Source organism: Capra hircus, unplaced genomic scaffold, assembly GCF_001704415.2.
Source record: "Capra hircus breed San Clemente unplaced genomic scaffold, ASM170441v1, whole genome shotgun sequence".
In the NCBI taxonomy this organism is placed as follows: Eukaryota; Metazoa; Chordata; class Mammalia; order Artiodactyla; family Bovidae; genus Capra; species Capra hircus.
Window position 1 is genome coordinate 1,238 of NW_017210682.1, and position 11,959 is coordinate 13,196.

The window sequence follows — 11,959 nt, forward strand, 5'->3', positions numbered from 1 at the left end:
TACATGTCCAGACCCCTTCTAAGAATATCTCTACTCATGACTTTATAGGGTATATGTCCTGAGAAGTGGTTCTTTAATGGTGTACCAGGGATTGGGCCAAATAGTTTGTTGGCTAAGAAAAAACAGAACTTCTTAAATAAAATTAACCATTTCTCCTAAACATTTAAAATTCTAATTTTAGCATATATGTTATAATGTTTGTGTGTGTGTGTGTGTGTGTGTGTGTGCGTATAGTCACTACATTGTTAGTATATTTACATTTACTTGTGGGGTGTGTAGTAACATTTTTTGCTGATAAGTGTATGTAGAAAGCACTGCTTAGTGAAATGACTTTCAGAATCCCATCATACTCCTGGAACATTCTGTACCTTGAGATGACCCATCACAAATTTTTGCATCAGGCGGTTCCACTTGGACTTCTTAAATATGGAAAGGTGTCCCATGTCATGTTGCAGAAATGAACCCTGAGCCTAGAAGAGACAGGGTTACTGTCAGAGAAGTTGACAAGTTAAGAAGAAAGTAGTAAGTGAGCCCTCTGGTAGACTTGGGAACCCCTGGGAATATTGAGAGATCTCTGTGTGTATCTGTCTCACTTGCTGTGTTCTTTCCCATCTCTGTGCCTTTGCACAGGTGGTTCTGTTAGCTGACAATACTCTTCTCTCAACTGTCACAATCTCCAGTGTGGAATGGAAGGAGGATGCCTTTGGAGTCAGGCTGACTAGGGCTCTAAACTGTCCTTCACCACTTTACAAGTTATACAACTCTTGGCAAGCTAGTCGGGACCTCTGAACTCAGTTCTTTGTTTGAGAAGCGGGGATTATAATATACCTTGCTCATTAAGCTGTTTTGCAGCTGAATACACGTAAAATTCCTGATAATGCTAAGCAGTCAAATATTTGTTTCCTTTCTTGATTCCAAAAGTTGCTTTTCAAAGAATAAACCAAGATGACTTTTCAATAAAAAAATGAGCAGATAAAATTTTGTAATTAACACTGGATGTTAATTCTCCATGAAATCATCCCCAGTTGCCTCAATTAGAATTAGATAGCTCTTTCTGCTCCAACAGCACATGCTTGCTTCCTTTCCTTCTGCCTTATATCATATCTAGATATTTCAATGACCAGCTCCTCCCCTGGAAGACCGTTCCCCAAGTGCAGGGTCAGGTGCGTTTCCCTTTGTGTCCACAATACAGTGTTGTGGTCATAGAATGCCACCTTCAGAGATCTGCGCTTCATTCAAAGGACTTATCAATTGCCCTGCTACATGCCAGTTGCTGATTGCCATTTCTGGCAGAATACATGATCCTTCAGCTCAGTTCAGTCGCTCAGTCACCTCCAGCTCTTTGCGACCCCATGAATCGCAGCATGCCAGGCCTCCCTGTACATCACCAGCTCCCAGAGTTCACCCAAACTCACGTTCATCGAGTCGGTGATGCCATCCAGCCATCTCATCCTCTGTCGTCCCCTTCTCCTCCTGCCCCCAACCCCTCCCAGCATCAGAGTCTTTTCCAATGAGTCAACTTTTTGCATGAGGTGGCCAAAGTACTGGAGCTTCAGCTTTAGCATCATTCCCTCCAAAGAAATCCCAAGGCTGATCTCCTTTAGAATATACTGGCTAGATCTCTTTGCAGTCCAAGGGACTCTCAGGAGTTTTCTCCAACACCACAGTTCAAAAGCATCAATTCGGCACTCAGCCTTCTTCACAGTCCAACTCTCGCATCCATACATGACCACTGGAAAAACCATCCTATTACCATGTAATAATAAATAGACTCTCTTCATAGACTGGTGTATTGATAAGTATTGGTGAAATGAGGCTTTTGGCTAGGGTCTCAGGAAATTTTTAAAAAAAATACAGATATATAACTTCTTTTTAGTAGAATCTATTTTTTTTTTTAAGTGGAAGCATGTTTAGACAGCATGTATAAATAGTAATATATATATACACACACACACACACACACACACACACATATAGGTATAAATTAATGTGGGGCTTCCTTTCTTCTTGGTGGCTAAGACAGAAAAGAATCTGCCTGCAATGTGGGAGCCTCGGATTTGATCCCTGGGTCAGGAAGATTCCCTGGTAAAGGGAATGGCAACCTACTCCAGTATTCTTGACTGAGGAAATCCATGGACAGAGGAGCCAGTTATAGTACATGGGGTCAAAAAGGTTGGAAACAACTGAGCGATTAAAAAGAGAACAAAATAAGCTCGTGTGTGTGCCTATAGTCTTAACAAAATCATCGAACAACCATGAAAAATGTTGGTTGGTTAATGAACGAAAGACAAAGGTGAAGGTTACTTGGCCTAGAATGGAACTTCAGTTACTGACATTGTGCGGATAACGTCGGGCAAAGAGCAGCAACTGTCAAGGATATTTACCACATGCCAGTCTCTGTGCTAAGTACTCTACAGAGTAACTTGCTTAGTTCTCCTCACAATATTTCCATAAAAAATTGTTACCCCATGTTACAGATAACTTAGCTTGACAGGAAGTGCCAGGCAGCCACTGATACCAGTGTAAAGAGAGAAGAAAAATTCTGAGGCTTCCCGTAGAGCCACTGCCTGGGCTTAAGATACCTACTTACCTGAGCAACCGTGAGAAGAAAAGAAATGAACATTGTGATAAGCCAGCCACTGCCAAAATGCCACACTATTACCCAAGCCAGGGCCTCCAAAATCAAGATCTGGGCAAGGTGAAGGAAGAAGAACCCCAGGTTGGCATTGAACATATTCAAGGTCTCTAATGTCCTCCGCAGTTCTTGGAAATCTTCCACCAACCGGGACTGTGAAATAAGCATGCAAGAAAGGAATTAGTTCCTTCAGTGGAGAGGGAGCACAGATGAGCACATATTATTAATCTATTTTATCAGTGTATGATACCTTAATTTTATGAATAGACATTTATTTAATAAATATAATTGGGCATAATTTAAACAAGAAAACGAAACCTTAAAAAATTTAAAAAAAGCAAAATGCTTTAAACAAGTTATGATAATATTTTTTTTTTTTTTCTGGAGAAGGGACAAATCAGTAGTGATTTGTAAACCGTCCTCAAATTGTTATGGGACTTATAACTTACTTCTTTTTGGGGGGATGGGGGAGGTTTAGTGAACAGATATATAACTTTAACAATTCTTTTTAAAACTAATTAATTAACCAAATCTGATGCAGATAATTTCTTTTGAGGTCTTTATTGAATTTGTGGCAATATTGCTTTTACTTTATTTTATTTTTTTTGGGGGGGGGCTGTGAAGCATGTGAGATCTGGATTCCCTGACGAGGGATCAAAGCTGCACCCCCTGCATTGAAAGGAGAAGTCTTAACAACTGGGCTGCCAGGGAAAACCCCTTAAATTAATTTTCTACTTTTACAAACAAAAAGGTTTATTGAAGTTTAGTTGATTAACAATATTGTATTGGTTTCAGGTGTACAGCAAATCATATATATATATTTATATATATATATACACACACATATTGTTTCCTCAGATTCTATCCCATTGTAGACCATTACGAGATATTGAATATAGATCCCTGCCGAACAGTGGGTCCTTGTTGTTTGTCTGTTTTGTATGTAGAAGTGTGTAGCTATTAATAATAATTGCCTTTTTAAATCAATGTGTTGTTTGATCTCGGATTATACTTTGGGGAACTTTGCTATCTATATGGATCTGTGTTACTTTCTATGTTATCAGCTATTTAGTGTGTGCAAAAGACTCCTTAATGAAAGATAGCATTCACTTAGATTAGCTCAAAGGATGAATTTCTTGTGAGATGCTCAGAAGCTCTGCAGGAACGAGGCAGGGTGTCCTGTGGTATTTGTGGTGTGTCTATTGGCTGAAGGAGTCCTCACTCTGTGTACATGTACTGTGCTTACATATGTATGTCAAGTGCCAGCATGGATTTATGAACTTGCACATACTCGAGAGTCAGCGGAAGGCCTGGGAAGAAATATCTCCTTAGCTTAATAACTATAGTGGGTTTGAAACTCAGACTGTTGAGAAAGTGACCAGGGTGTAAGAATGAAAACTTGATTATTCAGATGTAAAAGAAAAGAGAAAATTTGAAATATTAATTAAAAAAAAAGCTATGAACAATCCTAGAAGCAAGAAAATTCATTTCAAAAGTCACTGATACTTTTAAATGATCCAATACCTGGGAAGGGTCTGGATGGGCTCATCTCTAAAGACCCCATGAACATCAGCATGCTGGTGGCCACAGATAACTTTAACAGATCACACAAGTGTGCTAGTCAACAAAAGGGTTCAAAATATAGTACTTAGGTGCAAAATCAAAAATGAAAGATGATCTCTGTTCATTTCCAAGGGAAACCATTCACTAGCAGAGTTATCCAAGTCTGTGCTCTGATCACTAATGGTGAAGAAGCTGAAGTTGGATGGTTCTCTGAAGATTTACAAGACCTTCTAGAACTAACACCAAAAAAGGATGTTCTTTTCATCATCAGTTCAGTTTAGTCGCTCAGTCGTGTCTGACACTTTGTGACCAAATGGACTACCACACACTAGGCTTCCCTGTCCATTATCAACTCTTGGAGCTTACTCAAACTCATGTCCATTTAGGTGGTGATTCCATCCAATCATCTCATCCTCTGTCATCCCCTTCTCCTCCCACATTCAATCTATCCCAGCATCAGGGTCTTTCCAAATGAGTCAGTTCTTCACATCAGGTAGCCAAAGTATTGCAGTTTCAGCTTCAGCATCAGTCCTTTAAATGAATATTCAGGACTGATCTCCTTTAGGATGGACTGGTTGTATCTCCTTGCAGTCCAAGGGACTCTCAAGAGTCTTCTCCAACATCACAGTTCAAAAGCATCAATTCTTCAGTGCTTAGCTTTCTTTCATCATAGGGGATTAGAATGCAAGGGAAGTCAAAAGGTACCTGGAGTAACAGGCAAGCTTGGCCTTGGAGTGCGAAATGAAGCTCAGCAGAGGCTAACAGAGTTTTCCCAAGAGAACAGACCGGTCATAACAAACACCCTCTTCCAACAACATGATAGATGACTCTACACATGGCCATCACCATATAGCCAATACCAAAATCAGACTGATTATATTCTTTGCAGCCAAAGATAGAGAAGCTCTATACAGTCAGTGAAAACAAGACCAGGAGCTGATTATGGCTCAGATCATGAACTCCTTATTGCCAAATTCAGACTGAAATTGAAGAAAGTAGGGGAAACCACTAGGCCATTCATGTATGACCTAAAGTGAATCACTTGCAGTCATACAGTGGAAGTGAGAAATAGATTCAAGGGATAACATCTGATAGACAGAGTGCGTGAAGAACTATGGACCTAGGTTCGCAAATTGTACTGGAGGTGGTGATCAAAATCATCCCAAGGACAATCACTGCAAAATGGCAAAGCAGTGTTTGACGAGCCCTTACAAATATCTGAGAAAAGAAGAGAAGTGAAAGGCAAAGGAGAAAAAGAAAGATATACCTATCTGAATGCAGAATTCCAAAGAATAGCAAGGAGAGACAAGAAAGCCTTCCTCACTGATCAATGCTAAGAAATAGAGAAAAACAATAGAATGGGAAAGACTGGAGATCTCTTCGAGAAAATTAGGGAAAATTTCATACAGAGATGGGCACAATAAAGGACAGAAACCATATGGACCTAACAGAAGCAGAAGATATCCAGAAGAGGTATCAAGAATACAGAGAAGAACTATACAAAAAGATCTTAATGAACCAGATAACCATGATGGTTTTGCGATCACTCACCTAGAGCCAGACATGCTGGAGTGTGAAGTCAAGTAGGCCTTAGGAAGCATCACTACCGACAAAGGTAGCAGAGGTGATAGAATTCCAGCTGAGCTATTTCAAATCCTAAAAGATGATGCTGTTAAAGTGCTGCATTCAATATGCCAGCAAACATGGGAAACTCAGCAGTGGCCACAGGACCTGAAAAATCAATTTTCATCCCAATCCCAAAGAAAGGCAATGCCAAAGGATGTTCAACCTTCTGCACAATTGCAGTCACTTCACACGTTAACAAAAGAATTCTTAAAATTCTCCAATCTAGGCTTCAACAATACATGAACCAAGACCTTCCAGATGTTCCAGCTGAATTTAGAAGAGGCAGAGAATCCAGCAATCAAATTGCTAATATCTGTTGGATCATAGAGAAAGCAAGGGAATTCCAAAAGACATCTACTTCTGCTTCACTCACTGTGCTAAAGCCTTTGACCATGTGGATCACAGCAAACTGTGGAAAATTCTTCAATCGCTGGGAATACCAGACCACCTTACCTGCCTACTGAGCAACCTGTATGTAGGTCAAGAAGTAACAGAATTGGACATGGAACAACTGAGTGGTTCCAAATTGGGAAAGGAGTACATCAAGGCTGTATGCTGTCACCCTGCTTATTTAACTTCTATGCAGAGTATATCATGAGAAATATTGGGCTGAATGAAGCAGAAGTTGGAATCAAGATTGCCAGGAGAAATATCAATAACCTCATATATGCAGATGACAGCACCCTTATGGCAGAAAGTGAAGAGGACCTAAAGAGCCTCTTGATGAAGGTGAAAGAGGAGAGTGAAAAAGCTGGTTTAAAATTCAAGATTCAAAAATGAAGATCATGGCAACTGGTCCCATGATTTCATGACAAATAGATGGGGTAAAGAATAAAAACAGTGACAGACTTTATTTTCTTGGGCTCCCAGATCACTGCAGACTATGACTGCAGCCATGAAACTGAACCTGGCTTGCTCCTTGGAGGAAAAGACAAAACTAGACAACATTTTAAAAAGCAGAGACGTTACTTTGCCAACAAGTGTCTGTCTAGTTAAAGCTATGGTTTTTCTAGTAGTAATGAATGGATGTGAGAATTGGACTATAAAGAAGTCTGAGCATTGAAGAACTGATGCTTGAACTGTTGTGTTGGAGAAGACTCTTTAGAGTCCCTTGGACTGCAAGAAGATCAAACCAGTCAATCCTAAAGGAAATCAGTCTTGAATATCCATTGGAAGGATGTTGAAGCTGAAGTTCCAATTCTTTGACCACATAATAGGAAGAGCTGACTCATTGGAAAAGACCCTAATGCTGGGAAAGATTGAAGGTATGAGGAAAAGGGGACAACAGAGAATGAGATGGCTGGATGGCATCACTGACTCAGTGGATATGAGTTTGAACAAGCTCTGGGAGATGGTGAAGGACAGGGGAGCCTGGCGTGCTGCAGTCCATGAGGTCACAAAGAGTCAGACACAACCTAGCAACTGAACAACAGCAACAGGGTGTTTCCAAGCTTGGCTGATTTTACCATCACAGTCACTGTACTGTTGGGGATCACTAAAGCCCAGAAGAGTGATTAATGTGAAATCCTCAGCAAGTGATGGAAGCTGGACTTTAGCCTATACTTCCTGACATTCAGTTTTGTGCTCAAACACTAATTGTCTATATACATATCTCCGGGTAATCACAGATGCGCAAAGAAAATTCATATCAGCTCTTTATCCTCAGGGATCAACACTGTTTTAGATAATGAACAATTATAGCTCTCAACCATGAATGGGATTATGTTTTCCTTAGAGAAAATATTTAGGGAAAACAACAAAGCTCTGCATCATTTCCTCTTTTACCCTAGTGCGTCCTGCCCTAAACGACTCTGTAAACTTAGAGGCTTGCAAGTTACTTGCGTGACTGCTGAGTTTATGATAATTGTAGTCTCTAAAGTTTAGTGAACATTTTCTACATTCTGGGCACTGTTCTAAGCACTTTAAATGCCTTTAACTCTTTCAGTAATCTCCCAATAACACTTATATGGTTGATTCTATTGTTGCTATTTCACACAGAGAGACACTGAACCACAGACAGGTTTGGTAACTGGCCTAGACTCGTATCCAACAGTCTCAAGCCCTTCAAAGTCAGGGTTCCAAGACGGATGGGCCATGGTGGAAAGTTGTGACCAAACATGGTCAGAAGGGAATGGCAAACAACTTCAGCATTCTTGCCTCAAGAATCCCATGAACAGTATGAAAAGGCTAAAGCTATGACACTGAAAGATGAGCCCCCCCAGGTAAGGAGGTGTCCAATATACTACTGGGAAACTGTGGAGAAATAGTACCAGAAAGAATATGAGACTAGGCCAAGGCAGAAATGACACCCAGTTATGGATGTGTTTAGTGGGGAAAGTAAAGCCTGATGATGTAAACAACAATATTGCATAGAGACCTGGAAAGTTAGGTCCATGAATCAAGGTAAACTGGACATGGGCAAGCAGGAGATGGCAAGAGTGAACATCAACATTTTAGGAATCAGTGAACTACAATGTAAGGGAATGGGTGAATTTAATTCATATGACCATTGTATCTACTACTGTGGTCAAGAATCCCTTAGAAGAAATGGAGTAGCTCTCATAGTCAACAAATGTTACTTTGCCAACAAATGTGCATATAGTCAAAGCTATGGGTTTTCCAGTAGTCAGGTTTGGATGTGAGAGTTGGACATGAAAGAAGGCTGAGCATCAAAGAATAGTTGGTTTTGAACTGTGGTGTTGGAGAAAACTCTTGAGCGTCCCTTGGACAGCATGGAGATCAAACCTATCAGCCCTATAGGAAATCAACCCTGAATTTGCATTGAAATGACTGATGGTTAGGCTGAAGCTCCAATATATTGGCCACCTGATGGAAAGAACTAACTCATTGTAAAAGACCCTGGTGCCAGGAAAGGTTGAGAACAGGAAGAGCAGAGGGCGACAGAGGATGAGATGGTTGGATGGCATCATGGACTCAATGGACATGAGTTCAAGCAAACTCTGGGAGATAGTGAAGGAACATGTAGGCCTGGTGTGCTGCAGTTCACAGGGTCGCGAAGAGTCAGGCATGACTTACTGACCGAACAACAATATCTCGACTCCTACACCTTGTCATAGGAACCGGGCTGTGTCCAGGCTGTGTGCCTGATGGCCCACTCGTCTCAGTACCGTGCGTTGCTTCCTGACACACAGCCTTGAGGGAAGCACATGGACCTCAGGAGTGAACCTAAGTATTCGTCTTGGGCCTGCACTTAACCAGTCCTCTTTCCTCAGATTCCTGCTATCCCCTTGTGAGTTTGTTTCTTCATTTCTTAAGATGGAAATATAATTCATATTCTTTCTGCCACACAGTGATATCTGGATCACCACCTTGTACAAAGTATTTCAAAAGAATGGTACAATTGTAAGCTGTTTTAAAACATGAAGTGCAAAAAAAAAAAAAAAAAGGCAAAAAAAAAAACCAAACAACAACAAAGAAGCGCTTAATATTACCCTAAAATCCCTTTAAGCTTTGTGTGCAACCATTCTAGTGAATTCTAGTCTTATGGAGGCCCTGCTCTTTGAAGACAGTTTTTCAATCAACCAAAGTCTTGGTGAAATAAAAAAGTGGTGCTTTTCGTGGGGAATGCCCAAAGGTTTGGAGCCAGGAAATGTGAACTGGAGTTCCTGTCTTTGCTTTTCAGAAGGTAGTTTATTCTCCTGGAACTGTAATTTCTCCAATTGTAAAAAGAACTATAATTAGGATAGAGTCACATCATTGATTCAACAGCTATTTATGGAATTCCTACGACAGGTCCAATCCTGCATCGGTAGGTACTGAGGACTCAGGGATGAGCAAAGTTGACATAGTCTCTGCTCTCATGGAAACTGGTTTAACAGGGAACATCAAACAATTATAAGCAGTCATGGAAAAAGAAAAGTTACTTGTAAGTTGTGTGGCAAGAAGTAGGTAGAAACATGGAATTACTGTTTGGCACAGGGCCAAGCATCCCATTCCTTTGTTTCTCAGAGATTTAAGAATTCTGAGGACCTCAGGAGGATGTCATTATTTGGAAATATTTGGAATCCACTCATTTATGCTATTTGGAGAACGCAATGGAAACCCACTCCATTAGTCTTGCCTGGAAAATCCAATGGACGGAGGAGCCTGGTGGGCTATAGTCCATGGGGTCGCTAAGAGTCAGACACGACTGAGCGACTTCAATTTCCTTTTTCACTTTCATGCATTGGAGAAGGAAATGGCAACCCACTCCAGTGTTCTTGCCTGGAGAATCCCAGGGACAGGAGAGCCTAGTGGGCTGCCGTCTATGGGGTCGCATGGAGTCGGACATGACTGAAGTGACTTAGCAGCATTTATGCTATTGCAGGTCCTCCCAGGCAGAATGGCTGGTTTCCCACAGAAAATGACAAGTTGGCCCTGAAATATACCTCTTCCTCATCCCTCCACACACTTTTTGGTCCCAAGACCTCACTCACATTTTTGTTTCTCTCCTGATTGGGCTCTTCTGGAGCAAGCTCTCCGATGAGCAGTGGTTTAAGGTACAACCGCACAATGTCAGGGTCTGGATGCATGGCTCTGAAGACGTCCTGTGAATCAGAGAGAACTGTTAGAGGCTTAAAAATGACATGCTTACACACAGATTATCTCCCCTTTCTTACCTCATTCTGTGCCGACCTTAGGAATCAGCACAGACTATGTTATAGAGCATTTATTTCTAACTCTAGGTTGACACTTCAAGTTCACTGATCAGAGTTACCCTTGAAATTCTTCTATGAGAGCCTCACACTGGAGATCCACCCACTGAGTGCATGGCTTACTAGGCAAGTCCTGGGTGGAAAGTTGATCCCCAAGCATTGGAAGAGATCGTTGTTTATCTTATTGAGCATGAGAAGAAGTAGTTGGCTTTGAGATTGTGGGCCATGGTGAATCTTTAGAGACAAACCTCAGGCTTGGTGTGGAAGTTGCCCACATTGTTTGGAGCGTGCAGCAACCAAGACTGCCTATACAAACCACATCTATCAGAGTTTCCCTTTTAGTTCTTGGTCAAGGACCAGGGGACAGAGGCTCTTGAATTGAGTTATTTCTAAGGAAAGACAAGTTAAAGTTGACGATGATAACAAATGTCTAAGAGAGCATGGGAGCAAAACCCTCAAATCCTTAGTTGTCTAAAGTGGCACTTTCTTGGCTAAGTTTATCACTGAAGAAGCCTTAGCACTCTTTCTAAAACAACAACAACAACAACAAATTACACCATAGCATTCTCTGTAGGTGCTGGAGACAGGCACAAAATAGAGCTGACCCACTATATTTTTCCAACTCCATTCCCATGTTAAGTAGTAACTCCAAGTGGCTATGAGAGGCAGTGTTGATTTTCATGTCCTGCTTAAGTTTGGAAATAAGATATAGACTTTTTTTTTTTCTCGAGGGATTTAAACTGCTTTGGGGGAAGGAGCTTTCTCTAAGAGTAAGATACTGGGCTTCTTGCTATTATGGTTTTGAGAATAGGAATGGTCAATATGAAGAAAAATAACCAAGGTTTATTAATTTGAATATGTGGAATCCATGCACAATACCCTGGAGTGGTGGTGTTGCAGAGTGCTGATTAAGAAATTGGATCCCTGAGCAGCCTTCCTACACGTAAGTCTATGCTTGCTGTGTAATTGTGGACAAGTCTCTTAACCAGTCCATGCTCATATTTTCTCTTCCCTAACATGGGAGTGAGGGTAATAGCTACTCAATTTATAAAGTTATTATAAAAATTAAGTGAGTTGATTAGAATCTGAGTGGTTTATAGTAAATTCTCAAACATATTAGCTCTCTTTCCTATATGTGTGCCTCTGGGCTTCCCTGGTGGCTCAGATGGTAAAGAATCTGCCTGCAACATGGGAGACCCCGGTTAGATCCCTGGGTTGGGAAGATCCCCTGGAGAAGGGAATGGCACCTACTCCAGTATTCTGGGCTGGAGAATTCCATGGACAGAGGAGCCTGATGAGCTACAGTTCACGGCCTTGCAAAGAGTTGTACACGACTGAGTGACTAAGATACACAGGATAAGAGCCACCTGCCTTCCTTCTCTTCAATAAAATATAACAGTTCAGAGAGTTTCTTTCCATACTCCACTCGGAGTGAGCTCTGAATTGTTTTAGTGAAGACAATGAACCCTCCATCTTCAAA

The 11,959-nt window shown here is 41.1% G+C and overlaps 1 protein-coding gene across 1 annotated transcript; it reads right to left on the reverse strand.

The window, feature by feature from the left end:
• Positions 1–329: 329 nt before the first annotated feature.
• Positions 330–10,396, reverse strand: LOC108633182 (putative fatty acid desaturase 2-like protein FADS2P1). The gene is made up of 3 exons (XM_018045437.1): positions 10,261–10,396; positions 2,591–2,788; positions 330–470 (listed from the first exon to the last, which is right to left on the reverse strand). The coding sequence occupies exons 1-3, from the start codon at positions 10,354–10,356 to the stop codon at positions 345–347; spliced, it is 420 nt and encodes a 139-aa protein (XP_017900926.1). The 5' UTR covers positions 10,357–10,396; the 3' UTR covers positions 330–344.
• Positions 10,397–11,959: the final 1,563 nt, after the last annotated feature.